Here is a 21,745-nt window from a genome sequence, read left to right as displayed (position 1 = left end):
GAATACATAGAGACCAAAGGCTTGAGAAAGGCAGAAGCTGGAGTGGCAGAAGTGTGTGGGTCTCATTCTGCCCACATGACGTCATCAAGGTCCTGGGACAATCCCATAGAAGGCCTCTGGGGTGGAAGAGGTTTTCAAAGGTTTCTGCTTTGAGAAACTAGAGCTAGAAGAGCTCTAGAGACCCTTAAGGGAAAGGAGCATCATTTTCCATGATAGGAAAAACTTGGTTGTTGAGAGCCACAGCCGAAGGGGCCCCAGCAATCTTTCAGACTGCCAGCTGATGATTGGCTCACAGTGGCCCCAGCACCATCTAGCTGATTGGCTCCTCTGCAGTGATGCTCATTGGGCTGTTTCCCTGCTTTTCAGACTAAGGAGCTGCTCATTGGGGGACTTTTTTGGCTCCGCCCACGCGACCCAGCCAATCAGCCTCAAGAGCAGGAGGATTGTGGGAGGTGGAGAGGCTTGTGGTTGGGGGAGAGGCTTGTGGGAAGCCGGTGGTGGCAGTTGGGTTCTCTGGGTTTTTCCTGAGGAGCTGTTTTGTTTGGAGTGTGTGGTTCTAAAAATAAAGTTAGTTTCTTTTGACAAGTGGCTCCTGAATTGTGCCCAGCCAGACTGCAGCATTTGGTGGCCTGTACGGGGATGGAACCCGTGACCTTGGCGTTATCAGCACCAATGCCGCAGTCTGGCTGGAGGAGGAGTATAGATGTGATTATAGGTAAGCTTCTGTACAGTCATACAGAAGAATGAGCTCCTTCCTCCTAAGCAGAGAGAGAGAGGAATGCTGCCTGCTTCATTCTCTCCAATACGTGTGTATTCAATGCCCTCTTTGTGCCAGGAACATGCTTGCTGCAAAGGCAAAAAAAAAAAAAGATGAACAGTGCAGAGACTTTGCTCTTGCAAAACTCAAAGTTTACTGCCTGAGACAGACATTTGAGTAGTTTAAAAATAATGTAGAGATTGAAAAGAGCATTGTAGGTTCCAAATATGGTGGAAGCCCAGAGTAGGAACGCTCAGGGAGTTCAAAAAAGACCCCCTGACCATGAGAGAGCCAAGAAGGTGAAACAAGTGACAGTGTGAGCAGTGACCCGGTGGCACAAACCCACAGGCTGTGTTAGGGATCCACCATCACAAGAGCATTCCACAGGGAAACTCAAAACAGAAGAGGGAGAAATTGAAGACAGGACTGTGCCATAGAGGCACTCTCAGGCATGTTCAGAAAGTTGATCTTTCTTTAGTCCTACATGGGAGCCACAGAGGAAGGATTCTGAGCAGACTGTGGCATGATTAGTTTGGAACTCAGTATGACCTCTCTGGGTAGAGGGAGGAGACCAGGTGTACTCAACTTTTTTACTATCACTAAAATACCCGACAAGAACAATTTTAGAGAAAGAAAAGTTTATTTGGGGCTCATGGTTTCAGAGGTCTCAGTCTGTAGACAGCTGGCTCCATTCCTTGGTGCTGGAGGTGAGGCAGAACATCATGGCAGAAGAGCATGGTGGAGGGAAACACACCAGGAAGGGGAGAGAGAGAGAGAGACTCCACTGACCAAGTATGAAATATATATCCCAAAGGCACGCCCCTAGTGACCCACCTCCTCCAGCCATGACCTACCTGCCTGCATTCACCACTCAGTTAATCCCCACCAGGATTAATTCAATAAGTGGGTTGAGGTTCTCATGACCCAATCATTTTACCTCTAAACTTTCTTGCATTGTCTCACACATGAGCTTTTGGGGAACACCTCATATCTAAACCATAATAACCAGCAAGAGATAAGGTGTTCCTGAGCCAGGCAATGGTTGTGAGAGAAGAGGAAAGGAGTTAAAACATATATACTCATGCCAAATTAAACTCTTAATACTAGGCCTTTTTAAATTTTTAAATTTTTTTTAACTATATAGTTTTAGTTGTAGATGGAACAATACTTTTATTTTATTTATTTATATGGTGCTGAGGATCGAATTCAGGGCCTCACATGTGCTATGCATAGTAGTGTGTCATAATTCAATCGCACAATTTTACATTCACAATTTTACATTAGTGATAGTAAAAAAGCTGAGCCCTGGTCTCAGCCTCTAAGCCTTATTATTTTTTTAAAAAAAATTTCACTTAGAGGTGGTGGATAAAGTAAGAAGAGCCATCAGCGTCCCCACCCCTGACAGCCCAAGTCCTTTGTAGCAGGTGTGGATGGTAAGGGATATGGTGGCCATTACAGCTCTTAGTGCAGCTTGGCTATATCAGAGCCTCTGCTTTTAAGGGAAACTGGGACATTGAACTGGATCTCAGTGTCATCCAAACCAGCAGGAGTGTCCCACAGCAGCACTGGCATTTCACAGGAACTCGGTTCTCTCTAGGTGTTCTCCTGCACTCAAGCCATCGGAGGTGGAGTCTGATCCCCCCTGGTCTCTGTGGCTGCACGCCCCTAAGCTATCCACAACAGAGACAGTGGCTTCCTTCCACTGGCTCAGCCAATCCTAAGGCGGAATGGCTAGAAGTTGGGGACTCAGAGCCTCATCTACTTCCTCTGGCAGTCAGTGCTAGTTACTGGCTAGCACGTAGTTGCTCTTTTTCTTTTCTTATCCCAGTACTTGCTGTCTACCACCAGGACCTCTCACTTTGTTCTTCTTAGCTCACTAGGGTGAAGTAAAAAGTAAACAAATAAGAATTGTAAAATGGAAATAATAAACGTACGTATGTGATAGATTTGTGTCAAGATGAAATAATATACATAGATTGCTCCAAACAACGCTGAATATGCAGAAAGGGCTGGTATTAATATTGCTATTCGAGAGGTCTCCATTCATAGGAGGACAGTTAAAGACTGTACTTTGAGGAACTTTTCTGAGAAGGATGAAAGAAACAGCTTGGAGCTAGAGGGGACTCTCAAGTTCAAAGGGAATTGTTTTTCAGAATAGGAAAACTTGGTCGTGGTCCCAGGCTGATCAAGATGATGATAAAAATGATTATTGAGAGAGAGGTTGGTTACAAGAGAAAGGTGATTCTCTTGTATTTCAAACATCTGAAAATTATTTGGGAGGAATTTATGGTACTCTGTGAGGCTCTGACCTCTCTGTAAGGGTTAGTCTATTAGGAAGGGTTGCCAGGTCTAGTGACTTCAGCCCACTTACCAGGTGAACTCAGGTGACTTGAGTTGGCTCCTTCTGTCATTACACAAGTTATATCAATAAACAAAATTGCAGCAATTTGTCAACACTACTTTAAGCACTGGAGACGTTCTAAATTAATTTATAACAGGAACATGCTATAGGCATTCAATGTAGGGATAAAATGATTGAAATTGACTTTGGTTTCAGTTTGTTAGGAGGTTGGTTGCAACAGATCTATATGTCTGGATTAATTTAAAATTATAGATTTTTTTTTAAAATGCTGCTTTTATCATTGGTTTCACTTAATCTAGCCTAAAATAGATTACATTCTTTTGGACAAAACAACTGTTACCATAACTCTATTGATTTGCTCTTTTTGGAAATTTTACTAACTTCTACACCACCTGTGACATGGAACTTAATGGCAGTTTCTCCAGAAGAATGTAAGCACTAGACCCTGACACTTCAAAATGCAGTAGAGAGCGATCTGTCCACTTGCTGCCCACTTGGATATGATGGCTGTTTTGGATTAAACAATATATTCTAAAATAAAGTAGCCAGATCATGTCTGTAATTGAAGTGTATTTTTTAGAAAACCAGGGTTCTATACTAGTTATACAATCAGATATAATAGTGTGGATTTCAAGGTGTTGTATAATGGAAATGCATGCTGTTCTAACAGCAAGAAAGTTGAATCCACATCCTGTGCTTTCTTAAGGAAGAAGGTAAAGATGTGTAATATTAGGTTTTGTAAAAGGAGGACTTTGGGGGGAAAAGCTTTTGTACCACTGGGTCATTGTTTAGAGGATGGCATTCTGGGGGGAAACAATATTTGAAGCATTTTAATTACACATTTTCAGTAAGGAATCAGACTTTAAGAGCATTACTCTGGGGCTGAGCCTTTCTGGATATGCAGAATGAAAACAAGAGCTAGAATGACCTCAGTTCAGGTCACAGTTCTGACCTAAAAATGTGGAGTGAATGTAAAATTGTCCATTGAATTATGACACACTGCCATGAAAACACCCAAAGTGTGAGTATCAAACTTAACCCCTTGAAGCCTGTAGACATACTAAGAAGGTTTAATAAGAAAGGACATTAGACCTCACAAGGAATCAGAGAAATGCAAACTGTAGCCAACATTTCATAGCCACTAAATTGGAGAGAATGGGTGTCTGATAACACTGTTTAAGCAAAATGGGAAGCAAAGGAAACTCTCATAAACAGCAGTCAGAAGTGTGATACAGTACAACTATTACATGTCCTAAAAATGTTCTGTTGAGAGTAAGCATCATGAATGTAAAGTGAATCAACAAAGCAAAGTTCATTCATTCATTCATTCAATAAATTTTGAGTACTCATGTTCGAGAATTATATGAGAATAAAAATTTCATAGTCCCTGCCCCCCAGGAGCTTAGGATCTAGTGGGTCAGATCACAGAAGATTGCACAAATGAACATAAAGCTTTAGCAGAGAGAGAGAGAGAGAGAGAGAGAGAGAGAGAGAGAGAGAGAGAGAGAGAAGGGTTCTTAATAGCAGAACGTAGCTGTGGCGATCAGGGAAGGCTTTACTGAGAAAGTGATCACTGAGATGAGCCAAGATAAAATAGGAGTGAAGTGGTGGCGGGTAGTAGTGGTGACCAGGGAAACTGTTTCAGAGTAGACTAATGCAAATTCTCTGATTTGTTGTTGTTGTTTGTTTATTTTGTTTTTGGAGGGGGCAACTGAAAAAAAAGGTCAGTGTGGTTGAAGGGTTGGAAAGTGGGAGGGAGCAAGCAAGGAAGAACATGATGGTGACGTTGGCGGTCATCATAACAGCTGTGGCTGGAGACAGAGGCATGGCTGGAGCAGAGTAAAGGGCTTGGAGGCTATGGGAAGGATTTGGCACTTCATGCTAGAACAACAGTAGCCACTAACAAGTTTTAAGCAGGAAACTGAAATGATCAATTAAACAAAAGGGGAAAAATAAGAGTAAAAGACCATCAATTAGAAATCTAAAAATTCCATTAGGAAGTGGAGTTAAAGGTCTCTGTATACCCTTCTTGGTAACCTAGGAGGAACTGCTTCAAGAGCAGCCCATTCCCTGTTACCAACATCAGCTACATCTGTGCTCTCCCACTGCCAGATCGGCTTGCTCTGACAGTCCAACCAATGTGGTTCTCTGGGTTTTGTAAATCTCCCTCCCACTTTCCTAATAATGGTGCGTGAGATTTCAGCCTAGCTGGTGATTCACTGGGTGATGCAGGAAGCACATTTGAATACGTTTTACTGCTTTGCATCTGGAGTAAATGATTTCTCCATTGTTGAGAGTAAAAACCAATTTGTCTGTAAATGAAGCTGATACGATTCAAAAGAAGCAGAAGGACATGGAGAAGTACAGCAGATTGTGTCTTTTCTGCTGTTACCACGTTCATCACAAGACAGTTTGCACAGAAGGCCACATCCCTACTCTGAAGTTTACAGTGCTCCAGATTCTCTGTGTCTGTGGCCCTTCATAGCTTAAATTCCTTTATTTTTAATGACTTTATTGAGGTATAATTGACAAACTTAAATGACCCTTATTTAAAGCAAGTAACTTGAGAAGCTCTGACATGAGTGTGCACCTGTAAAAACCCATCACCACAATCAAGATAATGACATATCCATCACCCCCCCAAATTTATGCCCTTCCCACCTTTCTCCCACCTCCAAACAACTGGGGTTTAAATGAAAGTATTAAATGAAATTTAATCAAGCATTCCTTTAATCAAGATTCAGGTGGATTGGTTAGATAGGTTGGGAGAGGGCCTTTCTGAGCTGGTATCCTAACCCTATGCACTTGCTTCTTCAGTTTTTAGTTTTTAAAAACGATTTCATTTTTCTGAGAGTCCTAGAGCTGAGTTTGCTGCTGAGAAGGTAAAGCCATAGCCCAGGTCCCCTGGCTGACTCCACCATTGCTGCTGTTTCAACCCTTTCAGATCCTGCTTGCGATGAAGAGGAAGGGACCGTGGCCACCAGGGGCACTGCTGTTCAGAGCATTGAACTTGTGCTGCCACCCCACGCAAACCATCACGGGAACACATTTGGTGGCCAGATTATGGCTTGGATGGAGACAGTGGCAACTATTTCTGCAAGGTTCTTGGTTTTGACCTTTGGTGTGTGATTGGGGAACAAGTGGGGAGACAATTGAAAAGCGTCTGAGCTCTAGTTATTGGACTAGTCAAGGAGTCAGGGAGAGAATGGAGCAAAATGCTGCCTTTTATCAGAATGAGGAAATAATTCATCACTTACTAGCTTCCCTTGGGATGAATCCATCCTTTCATGTGAATGTGAATATTTTTAAGTTCTTGGCTCAAATGTAAAACTGAATTCATAGTTTGAATACTTTATTCTGAATTTTAAACGTTGATTGGGTAACAATGCAACTTACTGTGATAAGTTTAAAATGAGTCGAGTAACAAACTTTTTAAAGGCAATTTACAATTAAGTCTGACCTTTAAAAGTGCTGGTTAAAATCATTATGGCCAAAGAATTAACTGAAAGAATAAGAAGAGAAAGAGGGGAGTCCTTGGAAAAATACTATTAAACTTTCCTCAATTTCTGAAAAGGTTATTTTATTCTTACTGGAACCATGTAGGTTATTGAGCAGTTTAAGGAACACTCTATACTCTGGAAATGCCTATGAACAGGATCTGCCCTTCTGACAATTTTTGAAATTACTGAAAATTAAGGTTTTATTTCCTCCAAATTAAAAGAATTTTATTATTAGCCTGTCTATAGTTATGACTAAAATTAGAAGCCTATAGTTATCCTTTCTACAAATTATGCACAAAATAAGAGAGCTTGTTTTTTAAATGAGATTGTCATTCTTAAAGACAAAAAGGATGTGAACTTGAACATGTTCTACTGTAAAAAACTTACCATATAATTAACAATGGCAGAAGCTATTCACTTAGTGTTAGCATAATTCTTTGGAGTAACTGAATGAGTACAGTAGGAATAGAAAATGTAGAAAATTATTCAGGTAACTTCTGAAATTAAATACTTTATAGCTATTTCTAAATTCCATGCACACAAACATTGTAAAATGTGTACCTTTTAGCTTTTCAGGCTTTGTGCAACCATCCAGGTAAATTGTGAGGAAAATAAGTTTGCCTTTTGATCTAAAGATGATTTCAGTTAGGCCAAGCTAAGGAATGGCACTAGCAGGCAGCTGTCTTCTCTTGTCTCCAACTTGACAGTCACACCTTCCTGGGTCTGTAGTCACCGCTATCAGGATCAATATAACCCTCAAATTAGGACAAAAGGCATCAGTTTGTTTTTCAGTGGTACTTCCAGAGACAGCAAGATAGGAGTAAATCACCAACATCTTGGTAAAGCCCCCACTACTTGGGGACATGTTGAAGTTGGAGTTTACCAAATATTTTTGGTCATGTACAAAACCACTTGCAATGCACACATCCAGTTAAGAGTTCTTTGTTTAGAAAACAGGCTGGGTATTTGTCTATTGCATCCATTCAGTGAATCAACAGTTCACGAAAATATTTTGGACAGTAATTGTTGTCTTCTCTCTCCTTCCCTTTGTTTCCTCAGCCGCCTGTGTAAGGGGCATCCCTTTCTGAAGTCTGTGGACATGTTTAAGTTCCGGGGACCATCTACAGTCGGAGACCGTCTTGTCTTCAACTCCATTGTCAACAATACATTTCAGACCTGGTAAAGAGTGCTCTGAGGCTCAAATTTGCACATATATAATTGTTTTTATTTCAATCTGGAGGTGAATGGAGGGACTACTTTAACCAAATTCCTTCTGATTTTTTAAAATTTCGATCTTCAAAATTCATGGACGCACATTTTAAGCCTGTGTTCTGCTTGGGACCTCCTTACACAGTAAACTGTGGTGGATTGGGTGTTTTGTCTCATAAGGGTGGGCACATGTGGCAGATGGCCCAGGATGGCTCTGGTTTGTGCCAGTTATCCTGGAAAAATTATTAATTCTTCCTTTCAGCCATGTAAGTGCCTTAGTGACCTTATGAGCAAATAGCTCATAATGAACCTATTTACCACCATGAATCCAAACTACTTCCCAGTTATTTTTGTTATTCTTGATACATAATGCAAACATTTTATTTAGTATTTTCATCTTTTTAAATGTAAAAAAGAATATTTCAGAAATTAAATATTTCTGATATTAAATACTCTTTATAGCTTTAACCTCCCCCCACCCCATTATGAACTGTGTTCATAAAGTGTATTTACATGTAAAACCCAGAGTGGCCTTTCTCCCTCTTGAAAGTGGGAAAGTGGAAATGCTCTCAGGGGCTTCTGCAAACCAGCCCAATGAACTAAAAGTGGGTTTTAATAGTTGTACAGATTTGCTGACAACAAACATAACTAGGGCCTTGTCTCCTGTTGCTGGGAGGAGGTGGTGGTGGGCAGGGAAGGCTGCTGAGCCCTGGTTGTCTTGCCCATCCCCTGCCTCGCCATTGCAGCGTGGAGGTTGGAGTGCGCGTGGAGGCCTTCAACTGTCAGGAATGGTCCGAAGGCCGAGGCCGCCACATCAACAGTGCTTTTCTCATTTATAATGCTGTTGATGATAAGGAAGAACTCATCGTCTTCCCCAGAATTGAACCCATTTCAAAGGTCAGTTATTACCACGTGAGCTTTGACAATCAGAACTGTGGGTCCAGAGTCCTACTCAGAATTTCCTCCCACCAGCAGCAACCTTGATGGCTTGGATTTTTTTTTTTTTCCCTTTGGTTTTCCTTCTTCTATTCTTAACAAAGTAAAATGGGCTTTTTTTGTCCCCACCCCAAATCACTGCTGATTTGTTGAAATGACGGAAGTGCTGGAGCCTGCACTCAGGTGCACGCTGGAGTAGTACTTGACCTTCTGCACCTCCCTCTTCTGAATCTGCTCTTACTTCTTCCATCCAGTGTCGGGAGCTGCCCTGGATGCAGACCTTCAAGTCCTGATGCCCAGGGGCACTGACCAATTATTGCCTTCTGTCTGGCACATAGTGCCAGTCTCACAGTAACTTGGGTGTTACTTAGATAGCTAAGTGTGGCTCCAGGTGTAGACATCACCCATGGGGGTTGAGTTACACTCACCTGTTCCTTTGTAATCCCACCCCTTGCCTCATTTGAATGGCTTCTCCCTGATAAAATGGTGCAGCAAGTGCTCCTCACTCTTTCTTGCCCACCTTGCCCCCATTGTGGGAGCTGGGTCAGAGGAGCAGTCACAGAACCCAAAGAAAAAGGTATTTCTCTATCTCTGTGTGATTATTTCGTGCCAGCCCAGTTCACCTTGAGTGACCCTGACTGGTTTAGTCATGTGTTTCGACAATCCAGTCCTCAGTGCTGGGTCACCTCCACAGGAAGTGTGTTTGGTCCTCACCCAGGAACTGCCTTATTACCAACACTTGCCTTTCCTAAAAACCATATAGTGAGATTTATGTATAATTCTGGTAACAGAAATCAAAATAATCTCCACTTTTAAAAAAGAATGCAAATAACTGTAGAAGTTGACCTTGTAGGGGTGCAACTGCCCTCTGTGGATTCAACACAGACGTTAGGATTTGTGAGGGTAGGTCACAAAGTGCCTCCTACTTTGCCATTCCAATGCACTTAGGAGAAAGATATTTGAAGATTATAGCAGTAAAATATTAGAAATTGATTTTACTGTCTTTTTTGTTATTGTTAATTAAAGGATGATTTTAGACGCTATCGGGGAGCTATTGCACGCAAGAGAATACGCCTTGGCAGGTAAGGGACATGATGTGTGAGGGTTCCATGGAATCTTCTCTTACTGACAAATTACATTTCAAAGTCATGTGTATTTCCCATATAATGGAAAAAGAAAAGGACTAATGTTTCTGATTGTAAAATCTGTTGACATGTTGAAATGGCTCTTCTTGGTTCTGTCAGTAAAAGCAGCTTTTTAAACTGGAAGTTTACTTCAAGAAAATATCATGGTTACATATATATATATATATATTTGTAGATGGACACAATACCTTTATTTTATTTATTTATTTTATGTGGTGCTGAGGATCAAACACTGTGCCTTACACATGGTAGGTGTGAACACTCTACCGCTAAACCACAATCCCAGCTGCTCATGGTTACTATTGTGTGTTAAATGCAGGGAAGAAAATTGTTATTTAACATTTTAATTTTTTTCCAGGAAATACGTTATTTCTCACAAAGAAGAAGTTCCACTCTGCATACAGTGGGATGAAAGCAAGCAGGTAACATTTTTATGATTTGGAGCTCAACACTATAAAAAAGGAAATCTTCTTGTTTAACTAATTCAGGTTGTACCTACACAGGTTAGATGAAAAGGTGAATTATAACAACCCATCATTTCAAAATTAAGCAAAACCAAGATACCAGTAACTGTTAATACCCATTTGTTCACTGTCTTGGTTCGACTTCTATGTATAGTTCCCAAACTACAAACTCAGGATGCCTAATATTATGATCTGGTTTCTTACCATAATTGTGCTGAATGACATGCCCACAAGCTAGCATTTACAAATTCATACAGATATGATTTTTTTGGTGGCCTAAGGATCAAACCAGTGCCTCACACATGGTAAGCAAGTTCTCTACCACCGAGCTACACCCCTAGCCTAGTTTTGCATTTTATAAAACAACAAAGTAGTAATCATTTGAATGTTTGAATATAAAATGTAAAGGTAAAGCCAAGTTTATTTATCAGCAGTATCACTTCAGCTTAACACACACATTCTCTAACAGTACCCCCTTTTTTCTTTATTTTTCCAACTACACAACATGTTTATCATTATTTGACAAAAAATAACCATAAGCAAAGTCAAAAAGCAAGTGAGAAATTGGGGGAAAATATTGCTACTTATATGAAAAAAATCTTATGTCATATAATACCTTATCTCTATCTTAGATAGATCTTGTCTATCTTAGATCTTAACTTAGGCCTTATCTGTCTAAAAATGAGGAATAATAAAATCCAACAGAAAAATAGGCAAAGGACAAGAATAGATAATTCACAAAATGTATGTGATTGGATTTCAAATGCATGAGATATTCAATTTTATAAAAGAAATCTAAGTAAAACTAACCTGAAATATTTAGGGTCTTTTAGTCTGGCAAAAATCCAACAGCTGGATAAGGTGCTATATGTGACTCTGGAAGAACCTTCTCGTATGTTGTTGCTGTGCATATAAAATGGTTTAGGCCCACATGGAAAAAATGTGGCAATTTCTAGTAAAATTATGAATAATCCTACAGTGCCCATTTTCTAACCAGAAAATATTTGTTCTCATGTCTATACATTGAACATACTGCTTTTAAAATATTTGTATTTTAGGTATCGTTGAGTAATGGCAATGTGGAGGCATTCAGAAAGCTGGCAGCTAAAAGGGGCTGGGAGGTTATCAGCTCTTCAAAAAAGGTAGGAGACACACAGGCATCTACACCACCACTCCCGTCACAAAGTTAGCATGATGGAAGTGGGTCTGTTGCTCCTCTTGTTGCTTTGAAGATGGTAAAAAATATTTTGGGGAAACTGTTTCTAAGAGGGAAACATCTTTCCAGTCCTGTCTCTACGTGATGGTTGATTTGGTCCTTGAAATGATTTATCACTGAGCCACATCCCCAGCTCTTTTATTTTTTCTCCTCCTCCTCTTCCTTCTTCTTCTTCACTTTTATTTCAAATTATTTCTTAATTTTTAGAGACAGGGTCTTGTTAAGTTGCATAGAGTTTTGGTAAGTTGTTGAAGCTGGCTTTGAACTTGTGATCCTCCTGCCTTAGCCTCCAGAGCCACTGGGATTAGAGAGTGGTGTGCACAACCACACCTGGCTGAGTTTAGATTCTTGCATCCTACCTCTCCCTCTCTCCTCCACATCTCCTTCTACCCAAATCCAACCTGGTCTTCATAAGTCAGGACTCCGTGCTACTCCGTGAAGTCACTCCCATCCTTAATGAACTTTCCCTCTGGCAGCTCCTTTTATCATGATTTATTTAAAGTTAATTTGTCAATTAATTCTGCACTGTCTTGTGACATTTATTCCATAGTCACCATGAATTGATATTTAAGCCTTACATAGCAATTTAACTTTTTACATCATCCCTAACTCGATTATAAATTTCTTAAGAAAGAAGACTTGTCTTTATTTCTTTGTATCTCTCCTAGCAGTTTTTATAGTGCTTTTCATGTCACCAAATTTAATAAACATATATCACTTGGATTTTAATTTTAGCTTTTTTCCAAGGACTGTTAAGAGACTCTTAGGAACTGATGCTTATACTAACTAGACTGTAAGGTCTCTGGGGACCATTTTGCTCCCAAATGCTTTCCCAGACCTTATAAAGGCCTGGCACCCAGTAGATGCTCAGTAATGTGGGTTCTCTGGCTGTGTTCATGTCTTACTATATATATTCTTCATCTTCAGTGGAGTGGAACCCAAGGAAATGGAACAACCAGATGTCCTGAGTTTCCTGGGACGGTTTAGTTGATACCTGTTGTCCCATCATGACTATAACAGCACTTCAGTGTTCCAGTTTGGATGATGGATTGTATCATTACCTCATCCTGAAATCTAAGTAAATTCAAAGTCTACTTCGTTGATTCTTTTCATCTCTGACCTTCACTGTGTGTTTTATTTCTGGTGGTTTGCTTTTGTTATATTTTTGCCCTCACTACTGAATCTTTTCAGGGGCTTCCTTACTCCCTTTGGATCCAGTTAGGTTTTCAATTTTCTTGGCTTTGTCCAGGAACCCAGAAACACAGGGTTAATACAACTAAAGTATTTGTTTCTTTTTATCTCTCATAAAACATGCTTCAATATTTCATTTTCTTTTACTGATATGAAATCTGTTTCTTACATCATTGCTGGCATTGTAATAGGAGTCCCAAGCCAGAGGTCTGACTCTAGGGGTCCCAAATAGTCAATCTGGTCACTTGCCCCAAAACAAAATAGAAAAAGCAGTGGTGAAAAGCAGGAAAGGAACTTTAATCAATACAGCCATACTGGGAAGGCAAAATGAGATCAAGTGTCTCAGCCCTGTCTTCAGGGTACCAACATCAACTTTAGGTTTAAATAGAGGAAGAACTAGGGCAGGAAAAACTTGGGTCTGGTTGATCACTGTCTTAGTTCTGGTTCTGAGAGGTGGCTCTGGAGAAGTCCTTGAGGGGGTGGTCTCCGTTTGCTGCTCAGGATGTGCATACAGTCATCTATGAACCTGAAAGGGGCAACTTGGTTTCCTTGAAATGATTGCCGCTGCTTGCAGGGAGTGGGACAGGGAGGTCTCATCAGGGGCTGCTATTCCTGGAACATGTTGAACAAAAACTAGAGACTTCTATACACCACTCCAGAGTTCTGGAACAGGATGTTATAAAAGCTGGTAGTTGATTGTCCCTGAAAATATTGAAAATACCTTAGTTACTCTTAACTTGATATCCTCAGTCTTGAAGGAGGAGGACAAGGCAGATTAGATAAATTTAGGGCTAACAAACCTTATGTCACAGATTTTTAGATGAACAGTTCTTAAAGGATGAACATTCCTCTGTGCAGAGCTGAGCAGGAATCTGAAGGAGGATATGAAATGAAGGCAGGGATGCCAAGCTTGATCCTGCTTTTAGTTACCCATTGGACATCTATAGGCCCAAATGAAGAGTCAGCGCTTCTAACAAAGGCAGCTTCTAATTTTCTGTTCTAGCACCTGAACATTCATGAGCAGCAATGGAAAGCACAAATTCATGTCTGGAATGAAACAAAAGAACATTTTTAGTGAGTTTTATCATGTATTCAAACCTCACTTTTTTTGGAAGTTGTGGTCAGAAACAAACCCAACTAATAACTTGCCAGAGTTTGTAGGAGTGCCATCGAGGATTAAATCTTAATTTTTATATAAATATGAATCAGAAAATATTGTATGGTTAAAGGAGAAATCTTTTTTTTTTTTTTAAAGACAGAGAGGAGAGAGAGAGAGAATTTTAATATTTATTTTTTAGTTTTCGGTGGACACAACATCTTTGTTTGTATGTGGTGCTGAGGATCGAACCCGGGCTGCACGCATGCCAGGCGAGCGCGCTACCACTTGAGCCACATCCCCAGCCCCTAAAGGAGAAATCTTGTGTTATCCCAGTTGAGTTTGAATCTCTTCTTTTAAATATTTTATTTATAACAAAAATCTGATTCGAAAAATCTGGTAAATTTTTTTCTCTCTGAGTTATCCCCTTCTTCTCTCCCACTGTTTACAACTTTAATATTTTTAATTTTAAAGTGCAGTCCTCAGGCTGATGTTGTGGCTCAGTGGTAGAGCACTGGCCTAGCACATGTGAGGCTCTGGGTTCAATTATCAACACCGCATTAAAAAAATAAATAAAATAAAATAAAAAGTTATTAAAAATACATCTCTCTTTTCTCTGTCATGATTCAGTTGAAGAATTCTTTTTTTAAAAAAACTTTATTTAGTTGAATAATTCTTACAGTTCTCTGTTAGAAATCATAATTACTTTAGATTTTTAAGCTGATGCTTATTTTGATAGTAAAAGTATGGTGTTTGAAATAAAATTTAACTTATATTTCATTTTCTGTGTACAGTAAATGTGAAATTAATTATGATAATAATACAAGAAGCAAAAGATGTATTTTGGGAACACCACACCTGTACATAAATCTGCTGAAGAATAATTAATAATAATTTGTAAACAGGTGAGAGAACTTAGTGTTTAAGTTGAAAAGATTAACTCCCAGGCAATTCAAAGTAAAGTAAGACCTACTTAGGGTGAAAGGCCAAGAGGGGTTAATTTTTTAATCTCTTGGAAGATGGTATCAGAAGTAGAGTACTGGAGGGTGGAGAGGATTTCTAAGCAGAATGTTTTTGAGCAGAGTCTTTCTGACATGAATTACCCCAAGAAGGAAACTGGCCTGACAGGAGAGTAGCTTTTCATGAAGGAGTGACTGAGAATGTCTGGGAAAATTACAGTAAAAGTCAGAAGGGTATGAACCACCTGAAAACCTCTTCCCAGGACAGAAACTCAGAAGAGGAAATAGACCAGAACTCCTATTGAAGTTGAGGGTGGGGTGGTGCCGGAGGAGCTCTACCTGCCCACCCCCGCCCCTTAGCCCTGGGGTTATCCAAAGTACCTCCAAGGAAAGTCCGAAATCCCTATAAGCTTTTATAAAAACCAATTTCGCGTTATTTCCCATAATGAAATCTCAATAACATTTGTCAACAAACAGTACAAAAATTTTAAAAGTTTGGTTATTTCTTCTTGTACTGTTTGTGTGATATTCAAACCAAATTCAAACAGAGTCTTCTTAGAATGAATAAACACACCACTAATAAAATCTTAACAAAGCTCATTTCAGCAAATTTTGTGCCTACTTTTAAGCTTCGTTTCACGGAATCCATTCTCCAACCACCAGATGATAAAAAACGTTTGAGTTACAAATGGAATTTATCCTCTGTTCTCCTGAGTATAAAGGGGAAGTCATTTTCTTAGAGAACTGTCTTTGGAGAATTTTTTTTTTTTCATGGAACAAAAGCTGTCTTTTCTTAGCCATTCTGTCTTCTTGTCCATTCTGCAGCCAGGTCGATGATCTGGGCAGTGGGACAACGAGGACTCTGCGGTCCTCACGTTCTGGTGGAGGAAATAAAACCTCATGTACTCCCCTGCTACTCTTCCTGGCATTCAATATGCCAAGGGAGCTCTGTAAAGGCAGAATTTAGTGGTATCTACGGAGCTTGATGTTGGCTTTGGCTCCATGATAAGAAGCAGCAGCAATATGTCTGTAGCCTGGGGAGTAGCTCCCTAGAAAAGTGCCGCATTAGCTTCCTAGGGCTGACATCACAGGATTCCACACACTGGGTCAGTGTCTCTCGGTTCTGAAAGTTGGGAGTCTGAGAGCAACATGTTGGCAGGGTTGGTTGCTTCTGAGGGAAAGAGAAATAATCAGGATCATGCCTTGCACCTAGCTTCTGGCACTGTGCCAATCTTTGCGTTCCTTGGCTTTGATGCATCCTTGGATGAATCTGTCTTCATCCTCAGGTGTTGCTCTCCTTGTGTGTGAGTTTATGTCCAACTTCTCCTTTTTATAAGATGTCAGATTAGGGGCCTACCCTACTGTAATGTGATCTCATTTTAACTAATTATCGGCAATGACCCTATTTCCATGTAAGGTCTCATTCTGAGATACAAGAGGTTAGGACTCCAACATGAATTTGAGGAGGAGAGAACACAGTTCTACTCTTAATAAGTGTTTAGCCCAATATTATATCCCACTTCACTCTGGCTTCACCAAGGAATCTGGCTGCCCTGAGGCCACAATATGACCAAGGATCCAGAATTCCTCCAGGCCACATACCCTTAGTTCTTCTGAAATTTCAGAGCCCCAACAGTCTGTCCTAGAGCCACCTGGCCACTATGTTTTGAGAAAGTAACTTCCTCCTGGATTTAAATGATCTTCTTTTTCTCCCCTTGTGCTGGGGGCACAGGTAGGCATTCTTGGGCTAAGAAGGGTGGGTCTCAGCAACCTGCTAGAGCTCCATCCATGTTTTTCTTTGAGTTTGAGACCTACTCACATCCTAGGCCACATCTGCGTTTGCATACTGGATATGAAGACATACTTGGCATCAAAGAGAGGTACTTTGCAGAAATAAAAATAATCACTATTTGTATCTTAATGCTGCTTTTAATTAATTTCTCATTTTTTGTATTTGCTTATTGATTATATATATGTATATGTGTGTGTTTATTTATGTTTAAATAAATGATTTATTTAAACATAAATAAACACACACACACACACACACACACATATATATATATATATATATATATATATATATATATAAAATTTAAATGAATGTTATATATATTTAAATAAAATTTTCTCCTTCATAGCCTGATTTTTCCATCTGCCTGATTCCTGCAGTGAAGGCCTAACCTCATATTTGTTTGTCTTCTCACACTTTGTTGCCATGGGAATGATAACATGGCAAATTTCAACCCTAACTTCAAAGTACCATGAAAAAGATAGAGAAAATGAGCAGAAAAGAAATGTGCTCTTAGCAGAAAACACATCTTGATTATTGTCAAAAGCACAGTAGAAGGAAAGCTCAGAATAACAAGGGATGCTTTAATGTTTAAGTATATGTCAAATGGCTCCCCAAGATGGGCCTCCTCTTATCTAAGGAATAATATACATTAGAAACACAGGAACTAGCCTTGCAGAAGGATGAGTCCTGCTGATACAAAAATCAAAAAAATGCTTTGTACTGAGGAAATAGGGTGTTTTAGGGGCCCTATTGAGAGACTGAGTTGGTTCTGGAGGTGGCTGGCTTGCATCCAGGGTCCCCTTAGCCCACTTGAAGATATGCTGATATTCTGGGAAAGTGTCCTAAGCCATAGCACTGGGGGCCATGAGGAACTGGCCTGCCTAGCAGTCTAGTGATATTTCCTGTTGTCTCTGGGTAGAGGCAGGGAAACATCACAAGGAGATCAAGAGAGAAAGACTAATGTTCTTTATTTTTAAAGAAAAAAATTATTGCACAGTAAAAAAAACTCACCCTTAATTTATAGGATCAACATCCTGGTCAGATTTCTAGATACCCAAGTATTCATGGTCAAATTGTCATGTTGAAGCTTCATTTTTATCCAGGTGACAAGGTGTCTTTTAGCTCATGTAATTGATCTATGATTATATATATATATATATATATATATATATATATATTCATATAGTTTTTCAAAGCAAAACATTAATTTTTCTCTTGTAACTTAATTTTTCTTATAATATCTTTTAGATAAAAATATATACTCTGGAAGAGCAAGATGTTTTATCTGTTTGGGTTGAAAAACATGTGAAAAGCCCAGCAAACTTGGCTTATTGTCTCTTGTCGGACTTTACAAAGCGACCACTGTGGGACCCCCATTACATGTAAGAAGAAATTTAATTATTTTTCTTAATCACCCCTGACATCATGTAAAAGATGCCCTCCATATTGTAGTTCTCTCCAGGGCCTAATGTTTTATTAATTAAGAATAATTATTAAACCTTGTTCAGCACAGAATACTACCTCAGGTGATATTGAAAGATGCAAAACAAAAATGAATGCTCACTTATTGGTCTACATTGAGTTGACATGCTTTACCCACATCTACTGTAATACTCCCAATAGCATTAAAGTTGATGTTATTCCTGTTTCTGAGACCTACTGAGATTGCACAGGCAGCAGAGTGATAGGACCTGAATTGGAATCCAGCTCTGCCAGGCTCCCAAGTCCACAGTGTTCTACTTTAACAGACAGCCTCATTGCTCCTAACAAAGTGATTATCCAATGCCCTCCGCACTCTTGGCCTTTAACAGAAAGTCTCTTTTTTATCTGTGAAGCAATGCTCTCTGGCAAGAAGCTGTCAGAACAAGCAGGGAATCCTGATGGAAAGGCATTCCTTCCCACTCCCTAAGCACCATGTGTGCCATGATGCACAGGGTGCCTGCTGCCACCAATCTACTGCTCTTACTCCTCCTAATTCCTAATTCAGTCTCTTCCATGATCTCTCCTTTCCTGAAAATTTGTCAGCTCTTTATATTCATGGATTCCACATCTGAGTATTCGACTAACCATAGATTAAAAATATTAGGGAAAGTACGGTGTCTATACTGAACACATACAGACATTTTTCTTGTCTTCGTTCCCTAAGCAAGACAGGATAACTCCATATAGAGCATTTTCATTGTATAAGTAATCTAAGGGTGATTTAAACTATAAAGGAGGGTGTGCATGAGTCATATGCAAATACTATGCCATTTTATATGAAGGACTGGAACATCCACACTGTTTGGTATCCACAGGGATCTTGGTACCAATCTCCTGAAGATACGGAGAGACAACTGTACAGAGCTGTGCACCTTGCCACGCACCTTGTCACCTATACTCAGTCCAGCTCTCTCACCTACAGTGTTTCACAGATGCCTTGCTGAAAAGCAAGGGCTGATTGCATGGACCTCTTCTTATATTAAGTGTTACTATTTATTGCCAAATGTTGACAGTATAGAGGCACATCTTTAAAGTTTTTAAAACTCACTGTGATTAATAGCATGTAATAGACAATTTAATATCACTAAGGTGAAACATCTCTGGAGTCTTATGTTAGATTTGAATAGTTACTAATAAAATGATCTGAGAAGAGGAAACATTTTAAATTTTCTTGCATCAATATTTGTAAATTCTCTACAAACACAAAATTCTTAGGGAGAACAATGTCTAAAGTTTGGCATTACTTCTTTTAAAATATCTCTCCCAGAATTCTCTATGTGACTTGACATACCATTCAAATTGAACTTGAATGAATGGAGGAATGAATGAATCAATTCTAATTCAACTTACTTCTCTTGTACACCTACTTGTGATTCAGGCACTGGGTTCTGTTTTCATTTAATCCTCACAATAATCCCATAGATATTATCTACACCTCACAGATGAAATAACAAAATGACTTGCCTAATGTCACATGGCTACTAAATGGCAATCTGAGACTCAAAAGTCAAAGAAACTTAGTGCTCTTTCCAATATGTCATACATATCCTATTTCTTTACCTAATAGTCCTTCTTGAACTGTTTGTATAATTCACTTTACTTAACCCTAGAGAAAAATAATTTTGTGGAAAACAGATTAATGTCTTCCTCTGAAGTATCCAGGGCAGTGAAGTTGGAGTTAATTGGCCAAAACCCTTTCCATCACATGCAGAATTTCTCCTTTTGACCAAACAGCTCATTCCAAAGGCAGCTTTTGAGCAATGATGCTGGTTCTGGGGTGGGTGGTTAAGTGAGCTGAAGGGCAAATATGGATGCCAACAATGAGACTGTGCACTTAATTGGAGAAGTGGATGCCTTATTCTAGCAGATAGAAAAGTGTGCCCATTTTCCACTGTTCTGTTTACATAGGTTCTGTGAAGTCATAGACAGGGTGAACGAGAATGATCAAATATATTACATCATCTGTTCTGAGGTCAATAGTGACAAACCCAAAGACTTCATAGTACTTGTATCACGAAGAAAGCCTCTCAAAGATGGGTAAGTATCCACAGTTCCAGTGTCCTAACAATACCTTATAGTATAGCTTAGAAATGGAGAGTTAATATGAAAGTAAGGAAGCCAACATAGGCATTTCTGGTCTTGGATGATATTCATTTAATGTTTTTCCTGGATGAATCTTTAGCTGCCATTTAAAACATGAACAATCACATATTAGGTGCCAGCTATGGGCAAAGCATCATGCAAGGATTCTCAAGCAGTTCTGTTTCCTGTTGCTCTGTAGAGATGTAAACCTGAATTTTAGCAAACCTTTTAAAACATTCCATTTTAAGTTTAAAAAAAAGGCAGTGAATGCAAATAAATTCCAAAAGTTTGTTTAGGATTCACAGAGGCTCAACTATGCTAGATAGACATCCAGCACCAGCCATCAACTGATCAACTGGGGCACTGGTCTGTGTTCATCAGACTCCTCAGAGTGTGGTGTCTCAGGGGTGATGTCCCAGATATTCCCTCACGTGGATAACTAGAGTATCATATGTTATATCAAAAGATGAGAAATGCACTAAAGTTCTTTCTTAATAATTATGCAAATTAATCCCAAGGCAGTGTGCCAATGAAGTACCTATAGAGACACTAATACAGAAACAGATTTATTGTTAGGTGAAATCATAATTATAACATACATGTGTATGTAAAATCTATCTACATGTATGAATTTTCTTCTACAGATGTTAATATAATTTTTTATACAGCAAAGACTAGAGAACTACCCACAAAAAATATGAAGAAGAGTGCTTTAGGGTGAGGAAGAGGATTGCAGGTAGAGTGGAAAGAAGGGAATTTCTTATTTTCTAGCTTACAGGGTTCTCTGTTGTTTGAGGTTCTTTAAAACAATGGGTATTATTTTCTTTTTAATATAAAGGGAGTGGAAACTGAAATTACAACCCTTTAGAATGTAAGGAAACTTTAATTTGGAGGTTGACTCCAGCTTTGGGAAGTTTTGCAAAATATGTATAATTCTTAAGGAAAAAATACCAATGGCCCTTATTCCTGTTCCCTATAATTAAATGCAGCCAGAGAGAAGGTTTTCTGATGCAAGCCACTTAGACAGAAGCTTTGCTTTTACATGGATAAACAAATTGCTTTGTGGGCTAGGGGTACAACTCAGTAGTAGAGTGCTTGCCTAGAATGCACCAGGCCCTGGGTTTGATCCCCTGCACTGCAAAAATAAATAAATAAATAAATTGAATTATAGTTTATTTCCTAATGACTGTTCTTTGTTTCTCACAAGAACCTGGAATGTGTGTTCTTAACTTTCAGCAACACCTACATGGTGGCAGCCAAGTCAATCATCCTGCCATCAGTCCCACCGTCTCCACAGTACATCAGAAGTGAAGTCATATGTGCTGGATTTCTTATCGAGGCTATTGATAGTACTTCATGCACTGTAAGTTTGATGAAGCATCTGCAAATTTATTAGTTGCTCCAAATGTGGAAGAATCTTTTCATGTCCCCAGATTTCTTAATTAATTGTAGTCATGTGTCCACACTTCGTATCCATTTCAGAAAGTCCCCAGAAGTTTAGGATCATAGCGTCCCCTCCACCAACCAAGATTCAGGTCCCTGCTTGAAAAA

General features: G+C 39.4%; 1 protein-coding gene across 1 annotated transcript in view; it reads left to right on the top strand.

Annotated features, from left to right (window-relative positions):
• Acot12 (acyl-CoA thioesterase 12) overlaps positions 1 to 21,745 on the top strand; it is a 45,534-nt gene that overhangs the window by 22,087 nt on the left and 1,702 nt on the right. Inside the window, exons 6-14 of the mRNA XM_026394551.2 lie at positions 6,064 to 6,220; positions 7,679 to 7,798; positions 8,575 to 8,725; positions 9,791 to 9,846; positions 10,268 to 10,331; positions 11,432 to 11,515; positions 17,879 to 18,012; positions 20,021 to 20,149; positions 21,431 to 21,557. Of these exons, the coding sequence (XP_026250336.2) occupies positions 6,064 to 6,220; positions 7,679 to 7,798; positions 8,575 to 8,725; positions 9,791 to 9,846; positions 10,268 to 10,331; positions 11,432 to 11,515; positions 17,879 to 18,012; positions 20,021 to 20,149; positions 21,431 to 21,557 (1,022 nt within the window). The remainder of the gene's footprint in view (positions 1 to 6,063; positions 6,221 to 7,678; positions 7,799 to 8,574; positions 8,726 to 9,790; positions 9,847 to 10,267; positions 10,332 to 11,431; positions 11,516 to 17,878; positions 18,013 to 20,020; positions 20,150 to 21,430; positions 21,558 to 21,745) is intronic.

The sequence above is a fragment of the Urocitellus parryii genome, chromosome 1 (assembly GCF_045843805.1).
Source record: "Urocitellus parryii isolate mUroPar1 chromosome 1, mUroPar1.hap1, whole genome shotgun sequence".
Taxonomy (NCBI): Eukaryota; Metazoa; Chordata; class Mammalia; order Rodentia; family Sciuridae; genus Urocitellus; species Urocitellus parryii.
This window is presented reverse-complemented; position numbering and strand designations above follow the sequence as displayed.